General features: G+C 40.4%; 2 protein-coding genes across 8 annotated transcripts in view; one reads left to right on the forward strand and one right to left on the reverse strand.

Moving 5' to 3' along the window:
* Positions 1–569: 569 nt before the first annotated feature.
* Positions 570–4,266, reverse strand: LOC131941081 (protein O-linked-mannose beta-1,4-N-acetylglucosaminyltransferase 2). Of its 3 annotated transcripts, none has more exons than XM_059300067.1 (2): positions 4,240–4,266; positions 570–3,524 (listed from the first exon to the last, which is right to left on the reverse strand). In XM_059300067.1, exon 2 carries the CDS (start codon positions 3,500–3,502, stop codon positions 905–907), a length of 2,598 nt encoding a protein of 865 aa, XP_059156050.1. In that variant the 5' UTR covers positions 3,503–3,524; positions 4,240–4,266; the 3' UTR covers positions 570–904. The 3 variants fall into 3 exon arrangements, with proteins under 3 accessions (XP_059156050.1, XP_059156051.1, XP_059156052.1); XM_059300068.1 differs by lacking the exon at positions 4,240–4,266 and adding an exon at positions 4,024–4,116; XM_059300069.1 differs by lacking the exon at positions 4,240–4,266 and adding an exon at positions 3,876–3,971.
* Positions 4,267–5,072: 806 nt separating this feature from the next.
* LOC131941085 (synaptic vesicle membrane protein VAT-1 homolog-like) overlaps positions 5,073–24,407 on the forward strand; it is a 44,504-nt gene continuing 25,169 nt past the window's right edge. Inside the window, exons 1-3 of one of the 5 annotated variants that reach the window (XM_059300079.1) lie at positions 5,073–5,394; positions 7,579–7,819; positions 9,894–10,023. In XM_059300079.1, the coding sequence (XP_059156062.1) occupies positions 7,617–7,819; positions 9,894–10,023 (333 nt within the window). In that variant the 5' untranslated portion in view covers positions 5,073–5,394; positions 7,579–7,616. Of the gene's footprint in view, positions 5,395–6,776; positions 7,043–7,578; positions 7,820–9,893; positions 10,024–24,407 lie in introns of those variants that run through there. The other 4 variants (XM_059300076.1, XM_059300080.1, XM_059300078.1 and 1 more) reach the window with 4 other exon arrangements.

The following is a 24,407-nucleotide window of genomic DNA, read 5'->3' on the forward strand; positions in this document are numbered from 1 at the left end:
TTACAATTTACATAAACAGAATTAATCTCAAACAATAGTATTTCACTACATTCTGTTTTAAAATTAAGGTAGTTGTTTTTATTTTCTTATTGATTTACTTTCACCTCAGATCCTCTGACATAGGTTCCACATGTGCTATGGAAGATACCAGAAACTGATATTTTTAGACCTATTACATCCTTTTTCAAGTGGTCATCCATAAATGATGTCACGCTTTTTTGGATGATTTTTACCTCCCCCCCCTCCCCTCCGTCACACATTGTCACAAAAAGCCAGACCCCCCCCCCCCCCTAAAATCATGTTACACAACTACCCTCAAAATTGCAGTTGACTTTTTTTTTAAACATCGATATTTTTCCAAAATCTTGTCTGAACGCTGTCAAAATAGAGTATTTTAATCAATTCTTATTAGAATTTATTAAAACAGTTTTCTAAAACACGAAATAACGTCTAAAATTCGTTTTTTAACATTGCTTTTTTATAATGCAAAAGTGTGACGTCCCACAATCTGAACCCCCCCTCCCCACACACCATCACAAAATTAAGGACCCCCCCCCTCCCCCCTACGAGTGTGGCATCATTTATGGACGACCCCCCAACTCTAGTCATGGTACAAATAATAGTTTGAAAAAACATTACAGAAACACACTATGATTGTAACAATGAAGCAGCTGTCATGGAAACTGCTCACAAGAAAACAAAATGCAACATATAAGGCTTTTAAAACAACTTCTTAGAATTACTAAAACAGACCTTCTGTAAAGTAGTTACATTATCAATGAGACTAAAAATGTCCTAATTAAAAGATACATTAAGAAAACAAACTATAATATCATTTTAAAAAATTCAATAGTTAATAAAACAACCACTGTACTTAGGTAACAATTGAAAGCTTGTAAGTGGGTTAAAATGGATTGATTTTACAAGCAACATAAACATAAGGTCCATATACATTAACATCAACAATAACCTTTATCCAAACATCATATTCATTTAAAATACCTTTGTTTAATGCATAAGTCTGAATATCAGACTTTAGAGTAATGGAACTTGTTTTATTAGTTCCCTTTTCTTGAAAGACTAGCTCTTGATCCAGTAATTTATAAGGAATAAATTCTAAATTCCATGGAAGTTTCCACCTTAAAATATATTTAGCTTTATTGTCTAAAGTTTCTTCTGTACAGGACAAGAACCTGACAGGTCCTGGCATCATAGGTGGGTTTGATGTTACACTTTTTAACCTCACTGCGTCTGTCCTGGCCAGAGCCTGGGCTGTTAGGGTTGCCACAGTGGACACATCAACCTCTGTGTCCTGGTAAATGTGGTACAACCACGAGGGGTCATTACAACACAGGTGATCTGCAACTTGAGTCTCTTCCCTAATCTTGGCTTGAACATCCTCAGGTAGATGACGGATGCCACCCAAGTCACCTGACCAGTCAGGATGTGGAAATGATTTTTGCTTGAATGGATTAGTCCAAGAAGTGTAAATAATTCCTGAACTAGGTATATCGCAAAAAGTTTTGAATGGAGTGTATTTTTCTGGGTTAACTGCATAGGGAAATAATTCAACAACAACAGATCCTGGCTTAAGAAAAATTGACAAAGATAATAGTGATCCATGCATGCCGATGATTCCTCTGGAGTTCCTCACAATTGAAATTATATCATTTAAAGAATGGGTTTCTAAACTGACTGACATAACTTTCAGTTTTGTAGAGCGGACAAGCCCCATGATAAACTCCCCTTCATTAAGAATAAGTCGATTGTCTTTTCTAGATAAAAGCACCAAGAAGTTGTTCTCACTACAGAAGACACATTCAGAATGGAAATGTTCAGCCAAATAGCTGGTAGCTTGTCTGACTTTGTGCATGAGTTTAGATCCATTTATCGGCAATGGTCCCTGAGGTTTAAAAAATCCGTACTGGTACCATAAGGTGGACTGGGACAGCCCTAGATGTGCAGTCTTGAAGCATAAAACATCAACATTAGATTTCAGGTGGTGTAAAAATAAAGGCGGCACTGATGATAAAGATAAGTACAGTGGGAGGAACTCTGTGCTGGTCAAACTGTCAGTAAATATCAAGCGAACATCTGAACTAGAATCTCCAAGCAAGTTTAAAGTGCGAAGGGTGTGAAATAATGGAAGAATGTCATCATGCAGTACATGCATTATGTTATCTGGTTTAAAACGGCTCATGATGATTGAAGTCCCATCCAACCACGCCACAGAAAATTTACTGAGACTCTCTGTGGGGATGGTAACTAAGGACAGCATGTGAGCGTTGTGACCAGGGACTGTTGAGAGGTTGATTGTAAACCAATCTTCTGGATTCTGCAAGTCTGGATCAAACTCTAACTGGCTAGTGTTAGACCTGAAGAATATAAAATCTTTTTCAGCTGTTTTATAACACAAGTTGTGAAACTGGCAGGATTTAGTGGAGGTACCATCTGTCTTACACCAAGATGATGTGCCTTGGCTGCTTAACGAATCATACACTTTTTTATCTAAATTCTTATTTAATATTCTTACACCGATAGGATCAGATGGTATCTCATGAACATTATACTCATTATTTACACCGTTTGACGGTAGCTCATAAAGGTGCATTGGTTCAATATTCTCTTCATTTTCCACATCATCTAAAACTTCACATTTTACGTTTTGACAAGACTGAACTTTTCTTCTGTTTTCCTTTTCATACAAAGGTTCCTCTGTTGATAAAATTATCTCTTCAGTTTTCATTTCATCATTCACATGTGTCACATAATATTCATAATCCCTGACTGACATTGACATATCCATTGCAGATTTTATAATTTCACTTGTCTCTGGAATTTGCACTTTGCTAAAATCAAAACGTGTCTTGCTAAATGGTGCATCAGTCTGCAAGATCTGAGCCTGTGTACTTCCATCATCTACTTGAAGATCATTTCTTTCAATATTGTCAATTTTTTTGATTGGCCTATTTATATATGTGCTGGATTGCAGAAGTGGCTGTTTCACAGAAACATACTTGTTGTCATCAACGTCTGCTTGTGATACCAAAGAGTGGGTTTCACTACTGTCTACATGAGTTACCTCTGTTGTTTGAAGATGACCAGTAGAAAAAGTAGCCCCAGTTTGTTCTTCAAATAGGCCATCAGTCTTTCCAAATTGATCTACTAAAAGACTTTCAGTAGAAGCCACAGCACTGGTATAAAAAAAACTTTGGGAAACAGACAAGGTTGGAGCAGTTTTAATCAATTCTGTTGTCTTGGAGATCTGCTGACCTGACGTCTGCTCCTGCAAGTGTTCCAGAGAGTTGTAGTTGCTGTGGATGTTTGAGCTTGCTGTAGATAAAAGTTGGTGGTGATAGGCAGTTGCTTTTGGTAATTTTGATACTGCATCACATAGATGTTTCAACTCCTCATGGTTTAGATAAAGTTGAATGTAGAAGTGGCTGAGTGCAACAACTATAACAAGCGTACAGATATGAATTAGTAACTGTAAGTCAAACATCCTCAGCTAAAGTGGACCTGTACTGTAGGAAAAAAAAGGAAAAATTTGAATTAAGTTAAGGTAGTATTATACAGCAAAGGTTTGCCTACTAACTATAGACCTAGGGCCAACTACACAATTAACTATGTAATGTCAAATGTTACTACTACTACAATCTAGAATAGATCTACTTATACTAGTCTTATACTTATAAGTTAATTATTAATTATATCAGCATGGGATGGGTACACAACACCAGAGTTTCTTCCAGCCCCCCCCCCCCCCCTATTTCAAATGTAATCCTAGTTTAGTTAAGTTTAGTGATTAGAGCAAAAAAGCGAGTCAAGGCTAATTAGTAATTAGGCCTCGAAAGATCTACTACAGTACACAATACTTTTTATTTTTTATACTAGATCTAGATCTTAGATTTGAATCTAGACATTTTTAACATTAATCATCATGGTGGTGAATCCTGTGACTAGTCACAGTGGTGAGTGATGGGTAGGCCTATCAATATATTTAAATTTTAAATATTATCATACATGGCCTATGTCACTGGCTAGAATTCTAGAACTAGATCTAATCAATTCTAATCTATAGATCTACTTATATATTATATAATATTGTATATTGATCTAGGTAAATCTAGTTAGTGCGTCTGTGCTTTTTAAGTAAATTTAGATTAGATCTAGACATAACTGGACCATATCTAAATTCTAGATCGGATCTAACTAGAAGAATGTCTAGACTGAACCTACTCTGAAGTTTTTCCTATCAAAATTCGTAAACATTAAAGTAGGTCAATGCCGGGTCAAAGGTAAACGGTGAATAGTTAAATTTATATTATGTGTAGCACATGCAGTAATTATTTAATAATTAATCTCAGTTCCTTAAAAATGTATGGAATTTAGTCATTCTAAACACACACATAACATACATACATGCACACACACACAATATATATATATATATATATATATATATATATATATATATATATATATATATATATATATATATATAGGGCCTATATATATAATTAACAGTAGTCCTACTACTTACAAAGGCAGAAAAATGACGACAAAAGCAATCTTATAGGCTGCCTGTTAACAACTAATAGATCTAAATTAGACTCTACCACTAATTTGAAGCTGTTACATCAATAGTGATTCGATGATAACCAAATGAAATTTCTCAATAACAAAATCGTGTATAAATGAAATGCACACCTGAGGCTCTAGTATATAGATTAGTCTAAATTTCATTTTTATATCGCTAAATCTACATTACATTGTATCTACTAAAGTCTAAAGTAAGTAATTAGTAAACTAATGGTAATAAGCAGGCTAACTAGCCCGACAAATTCCTCAGTTTTTCAGTTTCGAAAATTAGAATAAACTAGTTAATGTACTTTGTTAAGGTATTTTTATTATTATTAACTGAATTTAGATCTAAATATAACTACCCCCTTTAGGAAATTATTAAATTTGGATGGGCCTACATCTTTCTTTTAAAATGTCAATAAGCCAAGTCTGAAGCTCGACACCGGCGTCACTGAGCATCCAATCAAATTTACCGTAACTGTAAATATGTTTATTCCGCGAACTTTCACGTGGTGAATTCATCGATCAGCTGCGTGAAGCCTCTTTTAGTTCCATCATTATTATACCCCAAAAGGACAAGCCTCTGCGGCATCTGTCTAGTTTAGACCATATGGTGTTGGGTTGGATTGTTTCACATGCGACTAATAAAGTTTCGACGCCTTGTTGAGCCTCCACATTTGTAGTGTTAAAATTCACAAGCAGCTGTGACGCTCAGTATAATTGTTTCAAATCTTGCTATACAAAACACCTCAACCATTGGACTTGTTATTGCACTGGGTTTTGCTGCTTCTGCATTCTAGACTATAGCGGGTAAGAGAAGCTTTTGTTTTGAATGATTTCTTTTTGCTATAAAGGTGCCTCAATTATTATTTTATTAGATGTAAAAAGTGTTTCTCACATATGCTAATTAATTACAGTTAACTGTTATAGAATATTCTAGATCGTTGTACAGGTTTATGGAGCTTCCGTAGTTAATTTGTACGCACTATAACAAAAAATATTAATTTGGCGATATTTTGTAACTATTAAAACGCCGCTTATATTTTCAAGTTAGTTAACATTGTCGGCAATGTACAGAGCTGCTTTCGGGGTATTGTAAGATAGTGCCGTATCCCAGACCTCCAGTAGTGGAATCATTTGTTCTTTTTGAAACATTAATAAAATATGCCGGACAAAGTAACACACTAACTAGATGCAGAAAGGAAGATGGTATACTTGTAAGGTGTATCACTTTCAAGAGCCCTTACGTGGTCAGTGCTTAATTTTCATTAGCAAAATACTTGAACCCCCCCCCCCCCCCCCCCCCCGACTCCCCCGGCAGCAGCACTTAAAGATTGAATTGTCAGAACGTGGAGCAAAAAAAAATTCCGGTAGTTTCTCTGCTTCCATTTTTCTCTAGTTGCTGCCGCCAACTCCCACGCGAGGCGGGTCGGGATCTTTAATTTATGCTAACCACCCCGGGTGTGTTGCCAGCCCGCCCGTGTTTATTATTGTTTACCTTAATCAGATGCAATGTATGTGCCGGCGCAGGAGTATAATCGAAATAGTTTGTACTTGGTACTTTTTGTAAACACTGAACAAAACAGTCCACGTTTGATAAAGCGAATCAATCGAACAGTTTCCTCGTGTTTCAACGAGCTTCTCAACATGAAATGAAATAAGAGACGGCTGGCTTTGCAGAACAAGCTATTCAAACATCTTGGTAATGTGGAACAGAACAGCGAACATAGTGTAACAGTAGCAGACCTTGTTCTTAATTTGCAATAAAAAATTAAAAATGCAGTATTTATGTACATACAATTGTTGTATACATCCGAATTGATTTAAAACGAGAAATCTTTGGAAAAGTTTGAAGCAAAAGAAAGATGAATTATTGTCTAAAAATAGATTGGAATCTTCCCCATGACTCTCCCCCCCCCCTCGTGACGTTGATCGTCGTAAACAGTGTACTTTATGGAGAAGGGGGGGGGGGGGAGGGCGGAACTTTAGAAGTAAAATAATGTGACACGTCGAATGCTATTGTAGCATTGCTGTTTATAAATCATGGATGGCCCTTTGAACACAATGCTTTTAATGAATGGACCAGTTACGTTTTCAACTGCGTGAACATGCGCAGTCAAAATATAACAATCGTAACACTGCATGCAGCCTTGTTTTTTCCAAACGTGTCATCGCATTTCCGCTTACGGCACGTGAGGGTTAGAGCGTGACTCGTGATATACGCATGTCCAACATTCATAAACATTTCACGCACTGTAAAGCGTAAACATAGCGTCTCATTTTCTAGGTTCAGTCTGGGTCATCACGCTCGTGGATTAAAAATTAGTAGCATTGCTACCGACTGAAACTAATAGTATAGCAACTGGAGATTGCGGTAGTTCGTCTTGCAGGCTTTGATTCGAAACTGGTGAACACATTATTTTTTGCAGCAAATATTGACACAGTCGTTACTGTTTAGGTTAAGATTGTTATTTTACTAATTTATACTTGATTAGCTTCGGTGCATGAAATTGATTTTATCAGTAACTAGGTAAAGTGGTTCTGCGATTTTAAAGGCAGGGCCGGCTATTTAACTAAAGCGTGATTTTGATTGATGATTGTTACAGTTTTATGATTGTTACAGTTTATGATTGTTACTGTTCTATGATTGTTACTGTTTTATGATTGTTAGTTTTATGATTGTTACAGTTTTATGATTGTTACAGTTTTATGATTGTTACTGTTTTATGATTGTTACTGTTTTATGATTGTTACTGTTTTATGATTGTTACAGTTTTATGATTGTTACAGTTTTATGATTGTTACAGTTTTATGATTGTTACAGTTTTATGATTGTTACAGTTTTATGATTGTTACAGTTTTATGATTGTTACAGTTTTATGATTGTTACAGTTTTATGATTGTTACAGTTTTATGATTGTTACAGTTTTATGATTGTTACAGTTTTATGATTGTTACAGTTTTATGATTGTTACAGTTTTATGATTGTTACAGTTTTATGATTGTTACAGTTTGTCAACTATTAGCTCACAATGCCCGAGACAACGGAAAACCCCGCCCCCGAGGCAGACGCCAAGCCGGCGGAAGCCGCGCCCCCTGCGGCACCGGCCGCCCCTGTCAAAGAGATGAGGAGTGTGGTGCTGACTGGTTTCGGTGGGGTCAAGATGATGAAAGTCCAGCAGAAACCAGAGGCCAGCGCGGGGGACGGGGAGGTGCTCATCCGTGTCAAGGCATGGTGAGTTACGTCATTGTTTCAGTCAGTGGGTTATCTGCTCCTGCTGGGTAGTTTTTCTAGCTAATCTGATCCAGAGTTTCTTCCAGGCATCTCTTTGCCCCCCCCCCCCCCCCCGAGAAAAAGTCTGGAAGAAACACTGATCTGATCCCCATCAATGTGCTCTTGCCATTTTGGACAAGGCCGTAATTTAGAAATTTTCAACACTACTGGCTTTTTCTGTAGGTTATCTGCCCCTGGTAAATGTTGCTTGCCATCCGCCTCTGCTGAATTTTTTTACTGTTGATTTTGTACCCCTGTCATTTATTTCATTAGATCAGCACACTTAATTCCTCAACACCACAGCATGCATAGTATATATATATATATATATATATATATATATATATATATATATATATATATATATATATATATATATATATATATATATATAATGTGTGTGTGTGTTAAGTAGTTGTTTGCTTTGTGTGGTAATTTGGACTCCATTGAGACTCATGAACTTCCTGTACTAAAAATGTTGGAGGTAAATATTCAGAAAAAAAATGTCAACGTAATAAACACGACAAAAAATTCTAGTAGCTCTAAACGTGATGTTCAAGTTATTGAGTCCCAGTCAGTGGTGTAACACAAGAGGTTGATAATTTGAAAGCCGGCATTGAAGGCGGCTTTGTGTTTCACTCACAGAGTAGCATCTCCAGGCCAGACCCTGGATGGTCTCTAGCCCCAAGTCACGCGAATATCTTTCAGGCCGGTGACTCCTGACATCTGGCATTAAGGGTGGTATAAGGGGGTTGGGGGGGGGGGGGGGAGAGAGAGAGAGAAAGGGAGAGAATGAGCAAGCGAGGGGAAAAACGTAGGGGACATAACTATTGCTTAAAAAGTGCGAGTTATTTTTTTTTTTAAATCACACAACGCACGAAGAACTCGCCCCATCTCACCCGCCTCATTCATGAAATATTCTGATAAATTGGTGTCAAGGTCATGATGGAATTCCCGGACTGGACACATAGAGTGTTGTGTGTTTACAAAGAGCGCTCTCCTTGCATGGGAGATTGTTTAGAGTGCACGCAGTCCAAAACAACATTCTGCGCTTTTCTCACATAGACCCACGTATGCGTTAACCATCTTTTAATCCAGGGGAATAACAACAAAAATAGCCTTGACCTAAATTTGTGTATTGCGCTTTGTCGGGGATATAAAACTTTCTTTATTTTAAAATTTTATTTTCACGCCGTCGCTACTTTTTATAGTGGAGAAAAAAAAGGCGGGGGGGGGGGGGGGTTAAGGTAGCTATTACACCCTTTCCATGGAGCCCCAACATCACGCGCTTAGCTCTTTGTTGATGGTGCACTTATGTTGCTTGTTTAAAATTTTACAATTTTAAATGTCTTTAAAACAAAAACTTTGAATTATTTCAAATAATTCGTTATACACGTTTTTAGATAATTTGATTGTTCTAGGCGAATTACCATTACTGCTGTATCGTTTGTGATGTTTTGTTTTTAACTCATCTTCTAGTGAGGTGTTGTATAGTTTCTGATTTTTTTTTTTTTGAATTTTGTTTTTACCTTCGGGTTTTGTCTAGATAAGCCCCGCCACTAATGCAAACAGTGCACGCGCGAAAAGTTAAGCCCCGCCACTTTTTGCCTGCTCCAATTTAATTCACGTGCACAACCTTGAGGGTTCGGGTTAAAGGTAGCGAAATAAAGACATAGACATGCGCATTGTTAACTGTCATGTCCCGATTTCACCCTCTTCAGTACAAACTAAAGGTACAATTTATTTTTGGTGGGTGGGGGGGGGGGGGGGGGGGGGGTAGCTTCTTTGGCGGCGCTTAGCCGGACAGGAACCTTATCTTTTAGTAAGATGTACAATTTTATGTGTTTTTACCTCAACCTCTAGCGGGATGTTGTATAGTTAATATTGTTTTTATCTCATCTCCCAGCGGGATGTTGTATAGTTAATATTGTTTTTACTTCATCTCCCAGCGGGATGTTGTATAGTTAATATTGTTTTTACTTCATCTCCCAGCGGGATGTTGTATAGTTAATATTGTTTTTACTTCATCTCCCAGCGGGATGAGTTTCCCCGACCTGATGGTCAGGCAGGGTGTGATTGACCACCCCCCTAAAACACCAATCATCATGGGCTTTGAGTGTGCTGGTGTTGTGGAGGTTGTAGGAGCGAATGTCACGGATTTTGTGGTAAGTAGAAATTATTCAAGTGGTGTTGTTGTCTTAAGTTTAAGATGGTGGGTAGAGTGTATAGTGCTACAGGTGTATACAGTTTATAGGGCTACATCATGTGTATACAGTGCATAGGGCTACATTATGTTTATATAATGTATAGGGTCACATCTGTACAGAGTGGATAGGGCCACATGTGTACATAGTGTACACAGGTATGTGGTATAGAAGTTAAAATGTGTAACACAAGTCATGAGCTGGCAAGTTTTAGCGCTAGTTTTTCCAATGTGTGTATTTGTAAGTTTAATGTGTAGAAACTTTGTCTTAGAGTTTTTGGTTTTCTCCAACGTGTGGAGGATGGTAAACCAGTCTCTCAGATAACCAGCTATGGTGTTTACATTTTTTACTTGTTGTTCTACCCTACTGTACTGGTGTCAGTAATTTATTTAGTTTACTTTAAGTAGTGTTGGTCTGAACGTTTTATCGGATAGTACACAACATATGCGGATAACGATAGTACACAGAAGTACTGCAATTTACTGATGCAACCACCCTCACTTCAACTTATTTTTAGAAACTTTCCATGACGAGTCATTCGCATCCCCCCCTGACCTACTCTCCAAAAACCCATGCCTGAAGCTACCTGCTAGTTATTGATCTAGTATCGATTCTGTTTTAAATGAGATCGAAACATTAGCATAAGTAATGAAGCAGCTTTATATCTCATCGTCTGCATCGATTTAGTCCAGGATTTACTGATTCGCCCCCCCCCCCACGTGACACCCTCGTGACCCCCGCGGATGTTTGAGTCCTACCACTATCCTCAATACGACTGTTGTGTGTGGGGGGGGGGGTATGTTTTAGTATAAGTACAAGACAGAGGCGTAGCGACCCTTCCCGGCGCCCGGGGACATACTTTCAATTTGGCGCCCCCCTCTGGAGCAAATTTTCGATTTGCACCCCCCCCCCTCGAACTTTTCATTTGCACCCCTCCCCCCTCAAACTTTCGATTTGCACCCCTCCCCCCTCAAACTTTCGATTTGCACGCCCCCCCCCCCCCCCCTCGAACTTTTCATTTGCACCCCCCCCCCTCAAACTTTCAATTTGGCGCCCCCCTAAGGTCGGCGCCCGGGGACATATGTCCCCCCCCCCCCCCCCCTCGCTACGCCTCTGGTTCAAGACGATCGCCTGACCAGTGGTTAGATTAAAAAGGCTTTGACTGATTTCTTCCATCTTGACAACAACACAAGGCATCAGTAAATCAACTCGCTGTCTTCTCGTTTGAATAATTAATTAGGGCAGGGACGTACAGAATGTTTTTAAGGCCAAGTTTATCTTTCACTACTTGATTCTGTATACTGGTGTAGAGGGGAGAGGGTGTGGGTGGTTGTATGACGTCATCATGTGCTGTGTTAGCGTTATTGGTGTAGTGTAAAGGCCCCCGGGGGGGGGGTTCAATGACGTCATGTTGTGAAGTTTTCTTTAGTATAAAAATTTCAAGAGCATGTTTTGTGACGTCCCAGGGTGAAGGTTATCTAGTGTAAAGGGGGGGGGAGGGTTTAATGACGTCATAATGTTTTAAATAGTCTCGTGTAACGGCTATTAGGACGTGTCAGTGTTCTGGAATAAAATTATCCCCCGGGCATTACCGTAATGGATGCTTCCATCGATAATCTGACTTGAGGTAATCCTGTCAGTATTTAGCGCGCGAATCTCACATGCATAAGCTGGTTTCTATAAGACCACGTCTTAAATCTATAGATTTATTTTCGATGTTCATTTTATGGGCGTAAAGTTTTTTGTTGTTTAAAGAATACGAGTGACACAAATTAAAATGAGCGGATGAGAACACAATAATGTGCAATTTGTATTTGCGATTTTTGTGTGTAAATAAAGCTTTTCCGGTTTTTTTTTAAATTTAACTCAAAATTGTAATTCAAAATGGCTTTAACTCGATCAGACACGTTAGAAGTTAAAAAACAAACCGTGCTATTTTTAGTTTAACTTGAAACTTAGCAGAGACCTCAATCGATAGAAGAATTGACGTTGATAGGGTTACACGTTGGCCTGTATAGACACCATTCGACATCTTTACACGGCCACTTGATGGCCCGTACATCTTTACACGGCCACTTGATGGCCCGTACATCTTTACACGGCCACTTGATGGCCCGTACATTTCTGTCAGTAGATGGCCTGTACATCTTTACACTGTCAGTAGATGGCCCGTACATCTTTAAAATATCATGGCCTGTACATCTTTACACTGCCAGTAGATGGCCTGTACATCTTTATACTGCCAGTAGATGGCCTGTATATATTTCAAGTACACATTTTCAAACATTGTAGGGATTGATACATGTACCACACAGTGTGTTAGATATACACACAACTAATGTTGATATGTTACACATTACAATTTTCTTGGGTTACACATCCATATGGATTGAAGTAAGACTAGATCAACAATGCTATCTACGATTCTATCGATAAATCGCGGCCCTCTCTGATTAAGTCCCCCACCAAGGTAAACTACAGCTGAGATTACATCACTTTAAAAAAATTTAATTCATTGATAAAAAAAATCAATGGACGACACTATGCAAAGCGCACTGGGATGCCTCATCTGTTGATAGTAGGAAACAGCTTGGTTTTTGTGTTGGTTGATCCATTACATTCCCTTGTCATCTATTCAGTTCTCTCCCGTGTTGATTCTACCACAGTACTCTCCCCTGCTGATTCTTCCATAGTACATTCCCCTACCTTTAAAAAAATCAATCTCACTGCTTTTCTCATATTTTTGTATTTTATCCCCCCTTCCACAGCCGATCGACTGTCCATCATTGTCTGTAATGTGTTTACTCCTGTCTTGTGTCTACACTCCGCCTTATGCTAGATCAGTCTGAATGTTTTTTTTAATACTTTATTTTTCTCGACAAATACATTCATGTTACGTCATATTTCCTAACCACTCCCCCTCCACCTTATACAACAGTCACAAAAGTTTGACCCCCCCCCCCCCACCTCATCAACCTTGATGACTTCACCCCCCCCCTCCCTCACCAAGGCCCACAACTCACTTGATACTATAGACTATAGACGTATCTCTTGCCACCATAACCCACTTGCCTTGAGACGTAGAGTACGACTAACGCTATATGTGTGTTTATTATGTATTGGCCTCGATTTATTATCGTCGTTTTATTAACCTGTATGGGATCCTAGATTTATTAATCTGTATGTGATCGTCGATTTATTAACTGTATGTGATTGTCGTGTTATTAACTGTATGTGATTGTCGTTTTATTAACTGTATGTGATGATCGTCGTTTTATTAACCTGTATGGGTTCCTAGATTTATTAATCTGTATGTGATCGTCGATTTATTAACTGTATGTGATTGTCGTTTTATTAACTGTATGTGATTGTCGTTTTATTAACTGTATGTGATTGTCGTTTTATTAACTGTATGTGATGATCGTCGTTTTATTAACTGTATGTGATGATCGTCGTTTTATTAACTGTATGTGATTGTCGTTTTATTAACTGTATGTGATTGTCGTTTTATTAACCTGTATGTGGTCGTCGTTTTATTAACCTGTATGTGGTCGTCGTTTTATTAACCTGTATGTGGTCGTCGTTTTATTAACCTGTATGTGATGGTCGTCGTTTTATTAACCTGTATGTGGTCGTCGTTTTATTAACCTGTATGTGGTCGTCGTTTTATTAACCTGTATGTGGTCGTCGTTTTATTAACCTGTATGTGATCCTAGATTTATTAATCTGTATGTGGTCGTCGATTTAGTAAGTTGTATGTGGTCGTCGATTTAGTAAGTTGTATGAGGTCGTCGATTTAGTAAGTTGTATGAGGTCGTCGATTTAGTAAGTTGTATGAGACCCTAGATTTGAGCAATCAAAGATTAATGAAGTGTTGCTGTATTGTGTAATTTGAATGTACAGATTGCGACATCTCTTCAGCGGAGTCTTTTTTTTTCCTAACATAAACAATGGAGGTGAAGTGATATCTCACGTGAAATCTCCTTTCTGCAAATGTCATTTAGACAATAAAACAGGGTTTTGTATAAATATAGAAGGATTTCTAACCGAACAACTTATGTTTTGTTGCGTTTTATTTATAATCACCTTCCGCAACATTTGGACTATATTTTCTTTCTTTCCGTCATAAGATTATATCCAACAAATTATAAACTAGTTGCTTGCTGTGTTGCCTACCTCTGCAACAAACTCTAGTTTTATTTTCATCATTTATGTCATTTTTACCAGGCCCATCTAGCGCTCGTGGCCTCATTACTCTAGAATATTTAAGTGACATTAAAAATATCTGCCCCACTTATTCACACCGTTTTTACGAGCTAATCCCCCCTCCCTCCATTAATCCAGTCACATGATGCAGACAACCGTCAGCTGATGAGGTGAATCATGACGTTACGTTGTCTCTTTGTTTTTGGTCGAGTGAATTTTATGGGCCCATCACCTTGAAGGCTCGGTATATCCTGTTTAATGGCTCATAACTCGATCGAGTAGGCTCAAATATCCGTGCTCAGTGGCTCAAATATATTGGCTCAATAATCTGTTAGTGGCTTTAAGTTATTGAATACTTGGTTCAATAATCCTTTTGAATAGCTGAAACATGTAGGGTATTCTTCAAATTGTTGGAATAACAGTAGGCAGGATTTGTGACAGAAACCGTGTTTTTTTTTTTATTAAAGACGAATGTTCGGGACAATAGTTACGTTTGAAGTAACTTTTTTTCTTTCAATACACACTGGACTCAACACAAGTTGTATCTGACACGGCAAAAGTCGTATCTGACACGACAAAAGTTGTATCTGACACGACAAAAGTTGTATCTGACACGACAAAAGTTGAATCTGACACGACAAAAGTTGTATCTGACACGACAAAAGTTGTATCTGAATGCCCATGGATGGCCATGTGGCTCTACTTCCCATGGAGGGCCATGTGGCTCTACTTCCCATGGAGGGCCATGTGGCTCTACTGGCCATGGAGGGCCATGTGGCTCTACTACCCGTGGAGGGCCATGTGGCTCTACTGGCCATGGAGGGCCATGTGGCTCTACTTCCCATGGAGGGCCATGTAGCTCTACTGGCCATGGAGGGCCATGTAGCTCTACTGGCCATGGAGGGCCATGTAGCTCTACTGGCCATGGAGGGCCATGTAGCTCTACTGGCCATGGAGGGCCATGTAGCTCTACTGGCCATGGAGGGCCATGTAGCTCTACTGGCCATGGAGGGCCATGTAGCTCTACTGGCCATGGAGGGCCATGTAGCTCTACTGGCCATGGAGGGCCATGTAGCTCTACTGGCCATGGAGGGCCATGTAGCTCTACTGGCCATGGAGGGCCATGTGGCTCTGCTGGCCATGGAGGGGTTTAGTCTATTTCCCCACCTGTACTTTCAGTCTTGCGTGCTTTCTTTATCCCCTAAACTATTCTTTTAAGTAGGGACTGATGTGTAAAATATGGAATGTTTAAAATGACAGATCTGGGACCTCCTTAGGCCGGGGCCCAAACTCGATAGTTTGTGTCACAGATTCGACCAAATACCTTCTACATCCATCGTGTGTCCATCCCTAGTCAAATGAATTGTTCTATGTACGATCATGCTTAATAAACTTCTAATAAAGCAGATGTCAACATTTTAATGCATTGATCGTTAGGGGGTTGCAGTACAAGCTTATAGTCAAAATGAAATTCCTCCATGTGACTTAAACAAAATATTGGTCGTCTAGTTGTTGCAGGACTCCATTGTTTAGAGACTGATGTGTAATAAAGTGATGTGACAAACAGAAGTAATATTTACACCTGAATGTCTTCTGCTATACAAGACTTACCTGCGGGTGACACTAGAACAATAACATTTGATTGATATCATCTGTTATCGGTAACCGTTTTAATTTTTTTTTAGAACATTGAACAAGCTCAAATTCAAGTCTTTTTTCACCTGTTATTGTGAAATCTCAAATGGCTTTTTTTTTCTTATATCAATAGTCCTTGTATCAACTATGTGCAGGTTGTATAATGAATATTGTATTACAGGTAAAGTGCTTGGATATGGGCCAGATCAGCTGCTAGTATATTAGCACAAAGTATATTTTCTTCTTCTTCGTTCTTAATTTTAGAGATGGAAGGGATTCCCTCCAACACAATTAAGTATACGTGTCAACTGCTTATGCGCCATTGAGGCCATTGACTCCGGTTTCAGCCTGCTTTTCTTTTTGGGTTTGCTTCCAAGAACAAACAACAAGGCAGCAGTTGTTTAATTTTGGAGTTGTCTCTCCTAGAAGAGTGGCTGTCCCCAGCTTACGAGCCTCATTTGCCCGAGGGTTCGAACTCGAGACTTTTCGGTTTAGCAACCATGAGATTTACCTACACTTATGTTACTATAACATTTTACCTTTAACGTTGGCGTCCCAGGGGTGGGGGGAGGGGCAATGTTCCCTCTATGGGGAAAAAGCTAGTGTGCATAGTTTATTATGTGTGCGCGGTGTTCTTAGTCTTATACAAGGTCATATGTATTTCACAAAATGATTGCGCGGCAGCTCAAAACTACTGCGCGGCCGCGCAACCGCGCAGCGTAGAGGGAACTTTGGGGAGGGGTCGTTGCACTGTTGCAGCAGGGGTGGGGGTTGATGAGGCGGCGCCGAGTGGTAGAAACCCGTGCACAGATCGAAGCACCTGATTTAAAATCAATCGTTAATTGAAGCGACCATTAGAGAATATCCTGTTTATCGGGTTGTTCTAGACTGGTTGGACCATCAGGTTGTACTAGACTGGTTGGACCAACCCGTCATACCGCATCAGGTTGTACTAGAGAGGTTGGACTAGGTCGATGAGTTTAGATTTTGTTTAGAATCTGTTAGATTTTGGGCTGGGTTTAAGTTGGAGATAGTATTTGGTTAGAATTAGAATTAGTGTTGGGGGACAGCAAAATGACCCGAACATGTGATAAGTGATTAAACTGTCACAAAAAACAAATTTTTATTGTTTACATCACGAGACGATCTTGAAATCTTTGAAAGACCAAAATTTAAAAAACAAACAAACAAGCAAGCCCATCTCCTGACGTGGTACGACATGAGAACCTCATCTAATTTCCTCCTGGAGAAGACGGTCAGACTACAAGTTGAATGGTCTCCCCTTGCAAGCAGCAAACCGTGTAATGGAGCGGGCGTCGCCTGACAAGCCAATGTTGACGTTTTGAAGAAGACGGAACAAAGTAGACAGGAAGGGGAAATAATAAGCTAAGGGAGAGAACAACAGATTGGTTTCTTGGTCAGTTGGGGGGGGGGGGGGGGGGGGCATTGGTAGTAATTGGCAAGGAAAATGTCTTGGTTTTGAGAATGTTTGCATTTGTGCGTCGGTTGTTCTGTTGTTGCCATGACGCGTTGCTCCTATAAATTCGAAGATTTGTATTTCAACTGTAACGCGTACCTTCACTTAAACCGCGATTTGCAATTTTTTTTTCAAATTTTTATCATTGTAACAGTTGTCATTGTTTATTATCTCTTTATTATGCACCGGCATCTTCAGCATAATCTTATTTTATTTTCGTCATCATTTTATCATCACTACAAAAGGTATCACTTTTTTTATTCAAACACATCTCCTACATACATCAGTTTTATTGTCGTTAAATAACACTTGTAACCATTTTGTATAATCAATATCGTAGTCTGTTTTATCATGTTTTGTATAATCGTCACTATACTCATGACCTTTACTGACCTTTTGCCTGTTGTTGGGGGGGGGGGGGGGGTGTCACCTCACAAGCCTTTTTATTAAAGGGAGAAAACTGACTAGGGGCGGCAACCTCACCCCAAGACGTACAACTCCAGACTATCGTAAAGAGAACAGTCTGGAACTGCAGTGGGGGGGGGGGGGGGTGTGTGTGATGATTGATTCAATCCACCGTGTCACACTGTTACTGCAGTGGGGAGGTTGTGTGTGATGATTGATTCAATCCATCGTCTCACACTGTTACTGCAGTGGGGAAGTTGAGATGATTGATTCAATCCATCGTCTCACACTGTTACTGCAGTGGGAAGGTTGTGTGTGATGATTGATTCAATCCATCGTGTCACACTGTCACACTGTTACTGCAGTGGGGAGGTTGTGTGAGATGATTGATTCAATCCATCGTCTCACACTGTTACTGCAGTGGGGAGGTTGTGTGAGATGATTGATTCAATCCATCGTCTCACACTGTTACTGCAGTGGGGAGGTTGTGTGTGATGATTGATTCAATCCACCGTGTCACACTGTTACAGCAGTGGGGAGGTTGTGTGAGATGATTGATTCAATCCATCGTGTCACACTGTTACAGCAGTGGGGAGGTTGTGTGAGATGATTGATTCAATCCATCGTCTCACACAGTGTCACACTGTTACTGCAGTGGGGAGGTTGTGTGAGATGATTGATTCAATCCATCGTCTCACACTGTCACACTGTTACTGCAGTGGGGAAGTTGAGATGATTGATTCAATCCATCGTCTCACACTGTTACTGCAGTGGGGAAGTTGAGATGATTGATTCAATCCATCGTCTCACACTGTTACTGCAGTGGGGAGGTTGTGTGTGATGATTGATTCAATCCATCGTCTCACACTGTTACTGCAGTGGGGAAGTTGAGATGATTGATTCAATCCATCGTCTCACACTGTCACACTGTTACTGCAGTGGGGAAGTTGAGATGATTGATTCAATCCATCGTCTCACACTGTCACACTGTTACTGCAGTGGGGAGGTTGTGTGAGATGATTGATTCAATCCACCGTCTCACACTGTTACTGCAGTGGGGAGGTTGTGTGAGATGATTGATTCAATCCATCGTCTCACACTGTTACTGCAGTGGGGAAGTTGAGATGATTGATTCAATCCATCGTCTCACACTGTTACTGCAGTGGGGAGGTTGTGTGTGATGATTGATTCAATCCATCGTCTCACACTGTTACTGCAGTGGGGAAGTTGAGATGATTGATTCAATCCATCGTCTCACACTGTTACTGCAGTGGGGAGGTTGTGTGAGATGATTGATTCAATCCATCGTCTCACACTGTTACTGCAGTGGGGAGGTTGTGTGAGATGATTGATTCAATCCATCGTCTCACACTGTTACTGCAGTGGGGAGGTTGTGTGTGATGATTGATTCAATCCATCGTCTCACACTGTTACTGCAGTGGGGAGGTTGTGTGAGATGATTGATTCAATCCATCGTCTCACACTGTTACTGCAGTGGGGAGGTTGTGTGTGATGATTGATTCAATCCATCGTCTCACACTGTTACTGCAGTGGGGAGGTTGTGTGAGATGATTGATTCAATCCATCGTCTCACACTGTCACACTGTTACTGCAGTGGGGAAGTTGAGATGATTGATTCAATCCATCGTCTCACACCGTGTCACAAGCACCGGATGGAAACTGGGTCGTGGGTTGTGACAGGAGCAGGGGTGGGGGTCGGGTTGTGTAGAGTACATGTGGTAGGCGGAGTCAGTGTCTGGGTTTGTTTTGGTGGCGTCAGTGTCTGGGTTTGTTTTGGTGGCGTCAGTGTCTGGTTTTGTTTTGGTGGCGTCAGTGTCTGGGTTTGTTTTGGTGGCGTCAGTGTCTGGTTTTGTTTTGGTGGCGTCAGTGTCTGGGTTTGTTTTGGTGGCGTCAGTGTTTTGGGGTTGTTTTAGTGGCGTCAGACAAAAACTTGAATAGCGAAGAAAATTGTTTCGTTACTTTGTTTTGATTGTGTCGACTAGTGCTAATGTGTGTGTCTGATGGTAGTCTAGTGCTAATTTGTCTGAACTTAGTCTAGTGCTAATTTGTCTGAACTTAGTCTAGTGCTAATTTGTCTGAACTTAGTCTAGTGCTAATGTGTCTGAACTTAGTCTAGTCCTAATTTTCTGAACTTAGTCTAGTGCTAATTTGTCTGAACTTAGTCTAGTGCTAATTTGTCTGAACTTAGTCTAGTCCTTATTTTCTGAACTTAGTCTAGTGCTAATTTGTCTGAACTTAGTCTAGTCCTAATTTTCTGAACTTAGTCTTGTGCTAATTTGTCTGAACTTAGTCTAGTCCTAATTTTCTGAACTTAGTCTAGTGCTAATTTGTCTGAACTTAGTCTAGTCCTAATTTTCTGAACTTAGTCTAGTGCTAATTTTCTGAACTTAGTCTAGTGCTAATTTGTCTGAACTTAGTCTTGTGCTAATTTGTCTGAACTTAGTCTAGTCCTAATTTTCTGAACTTAGTCTAGTGCTAATTTTCTGAACTTAGTCTAGTGCTAATTTGTCTGAACTTAGTCTAGTGCTAATTTGTCTGAACTTAGTCTAGTGCTAATTTGTCTGAACTTAGTCTAGTGCTAATTTTATGAACTTAGTCTAGTGCTAATTTTATGAACTTAGTCTAGTGCTACTTTGTCTGAACTTAGTCTAGTGCTACTTTGTCTGAACTTAGTCTAGTGCTACTTTGTCTGAACTTAGTCTAGTGCTACTTTGTCTGAACTTAGTCTAGTGCTACTTTGTCTGAACTTAGTCTAGTGCTACTTTGTCTGAACTTAGTCTAGTGCTAATTTTCTGAACTTAGTTTAGTGCCAGTGTGTGTCTGAACTTAGTTTAGTGCCAGTGTGTGTCTGACCTTAAGAGGTCTATAGCCTTTAGCTGAACGCACTTCAATAAGTGCGTCGATTATAGTCATTATTATACATCATGTAGACGGCGTGGGCGTTATACGTCTAGGCAATAAGCTACATCTTGGTCTCGTGTGCTACATCTTTGTCGTGTGCTTGCTACATCTCCGTCGTGTGCTACATCTTTTAACTTAAAAAGTAATTACGTGTTGTTAAATAATCACGTTCCACCCGCTGCCCTTTGTACACTGTCCTCAAATAAAATTCTCTCTAAAAAAGAAAGAAAAAGAAAACATAAAGAAAACAAAGGAAAAAACTGCGTCATAAACTCTCGCGGGATATCAGCGTGTGACGTCATGTTCAGGAAAGTGGTATCATAAATCCTGCCGTCATTTGTTTTGGGTACAGGATATTTCCTCTGGTTTGACTGTAGCCTCGCTAGCACCCTGAGACTAGCACCCTGAGACTAGCACCCTGAGACTAGCACCCTGAGACTAGCACCCTGAGACCAGCACCCTGAGACAGGGGCACCCTGAGACTAGCACCCTGAGACAGGATCACCCTGTCAAACTTTCCAAGACTTAGCACGTAACAAAACCAGGAACAATTTCACAATGGCGCTCGTAGTTTTTAGCTTCTTGTTTGCCGTGTTTTTGGCCTGAACTCTGAAGAAAAGCAACCCCAGCTTGTTCATGTCAAACCAATGTGTGAATCATATCGTTAGCTAATCACGTGATTCAACTTCGCGGAGCTGTGCTAGTGGCAGAAATCAATGCGCAAGTCTGCATCGTGCGCCTTAAGGAACGCAAAAAAATAAATCAGTGTCTTGACGCAACTCTACCAGTACATTGTTTTACTTTTTACTTTAGATGTTTATATGAGAGGGTTTACCAACGACACAATTTAATTCATTACTGATCTGTTACTAGAGTCTTGGAAACGGTATCATTATAAACAATATATAGAAATGGCTGGACGCCAGTGGGAATAATTTCGAATGTTCCAGAATTACAACTAAACAAATGTGTAGATGCTAACTTTACTATAGATAGTACAAATAGTACAATTTAGTAGAGTTTTGTTTTTCAGGCATCTCTTCGGAGGAGCCCCCCCCCCCCCCCCCCCACTCCTCCGAATGAAATGGAATTTATGTAGAAAATATATACTTTTACCAGTGTCCACCCCCGTCCACCCTTCGAACATATCTAGTGCAAACCCCGGAGAAATAAGTAGGGAAGAAACAGTTAGTATAGAATATGTTTTAGTATATGAAAATTAAATATTGAACGTACTTTGATTGTATTAAATGCTAAAGGAACCTAAAGAGATGGCGTTTAGTTTTTGGCAAGTGGGAACATCGCGTCATAAAAGATGCAGGTTAATATATTTCTTCCAAGTAAATGCGGGTCTCTGAAATACGTCGACAATAAATGAACATAATCCCACGAAGACTGAATGAGCAGTTTTGCGGTCATGCATTGTTAATAGGCAGCTCATGTGTCTGCCAAATCCCAAAGGGGGAAAGGGACATTAGCGGGCCGGCCGGAAATATCGCCTGTAGTGCACGTGACCTCACGAGGAATTGTGATTGGACGGTTGATAGCTACACGGGGTAGACCTGTGGCGGTTCTTTATAGAGGAGAATTTGTGTGGATTTCATGTGAAATCAAGACAGAAGATAATCTTCTTAAAACTTGCACAACTTATCAGCCCTATGTTTACACTGCATAAGTTGTTTTTTTTAACTTCACGAAAAACATTGATTGTGTTGGCATATCATTAGCCCTTAATGTAACTTTTGTTGCGTCTGAAATTTAAAACGTACTTTTGACCCAATAAAGTTAAATTTTTAAAGCATTTTACATTACATTCCCTTTTTAAATTTTAACACAAGGTTTATCCTCATTTAATTTGTAAAACGGAAAGTTTCACCAACCGGCAGCATGTGTAGCAGTTACAGACATCAAAATGTAGCAGTTACAGACGTCATACTGTAGCAGTTACAGACGTCATACTGTAGCAGTTACAGACGTCATACTGTAGCAGTTACAGGCGTCATACTGTAGCAGTTACAGACGTGCTACTGTAGCAGTTACCGGCGTCATACTGTAGCAGTTACAGACGTGCTACTGTAGCAGTTACAGACGTGCTACTGTAGCAGTTACAGACGTGCTACTGTAGCAGTTACAGGCGTGCTACTGTAGCAGTTACAGGCGTCATACTGTAGCAGTTACAGGCGTCATACTGTAGCAGTTACAGACGTGCTACTGTAGCAGTTACAGGCGTCATACTGTAGCAGTTACAGGCGTCATACTGTAGCAGTTACAGGCGTCATACTGTAGCAGTTACAGGCGTCATACTGTAGCAGTTACAGACGTCATACTGTAGCAGTTACAGACGTCATACTGTAGCAGTTACAGACGTCATACTGTAGCAGTTACAGACGTCATACTGTAGCAATTAAAGACGTGCTACTCGCTACAATCGTATCTCTTTGTGTTTGACCAAAACTTAGTCTTTTCAAATGCTGGTCAGAGGATGTGGCCTGAAATGGTCGATTGATGGTCGATTGGTTTGTCAGTTGGTCGATGAAACGATTATCAATTGTAGTAGAGACTGACTTTTCGCCGAATATAGCTGCAAGGCTGTATTGTAACTGGATATTTTTTTCAAGTTTGAAAACGGAAGTTCATTTTTGATCGATTTTATCCCGGTAGTGTTACTTTAACAGTGACAATATTTGGTGTTTGGTCGTTAGCAGGCACAGCAAGGCAGCGGGCATTGTATAGTGCACTGTGTGATGTTAGGGGCACAACATTGTATAGTGCACTGTGATGTTAGGGTCACAACATTATATAGTGCACTGTTTGACGTTCCGGAAAAAACGACTTTTGGGGGAGGGGAGCGGGTCTAAAATCCGAAATATTTGTGGACGTCAAAAAATGGATGACCCTTAGTGCACTGTGTAATGTTAGGGACCCGATATAGTGTCTCAAACATTGCACGGTGCACTATACAACTCACAGCACGAGGAATGAACAGGGACGAACGCACACGGTACCAAGTACAAACAATATTCACCACCATTGATCGCCCTTCACTCGTTCACTACACCCTAACATGAGTTAGGTACCCATCAGAGCTGGGTAGACTCAGGGACGTTCTACTGACTTGGACCTGGATTCGAACTCGAGACTTTCGGGTTGGAAGAATAGCGACGTTGAAGTTAGTCAATTAAATACCTTTGCTGTAAATGGTCAAACGACGGCTAGAGCTTTGTAGGTATGTTTGTGTAGGTGTGTGTGTGTGTAAAAGGGCTGGGTGAGTGGGTGTGTGTGTGGAAGGGTTGGGTGAGGGTGTGTGTAGGTGTGTGTGTGTGTAAAAGGGCTGGGTGAGTGTGTGTGTGTGTGTGTGTGGAAGGGCTGGGTGAGGGTGTGTGGGTGTGCGTGTGGGAGAGCTGGGTGTGGGTGTGTGTGGGTGTGTGTGTGGGAGGGCTGGGTGAGGGTGTGTGTGTGGAAGGGCTGGGTGTGGGTGTGTGAGGGTGTGGGAGGGCTGGCTGAGGGTGTGTGTGTGGGTGTGTGTGGGAGGGCTGGCTGAGGGTGGGTGTGTGGGAGGGCTGGCTGAGGGTGGGTGTGTGGGAGGGCTGGCTGAGGGTGGGTGTGTGGGAGGGCTGGGTGAGGGTGTGGGGTGTGTATGCGCGAGGTTGAAAGAATCTTAACAAAAAGCTTCTTCCCTTTGGTTAGTGTTATCAGTATA

Source organism: Physella acuta, unplaced genomic scaffold (genome assembly GCF_028476545.2).
Source record: "Physella acuta isolate Inbredline_101_S28 unplaced genomic scaffold, ASM2847654v3 ptg000345l, whole genome shotgun sequence".
Taxonomy (NCBI): Eukaryota; Metazoa; Mollusca; class Gastropoda; family Physidae; genus Physella; species Physella acuta.

Coding starts and splice junctions, on each gene's coding strand:
- LOC131941081 (XM_059300067.1), bottom strand. CDS start 3,502: ATGTTTGACTTACAGTTACTAATTCATATCTGTACGCTTGTTATAGTT.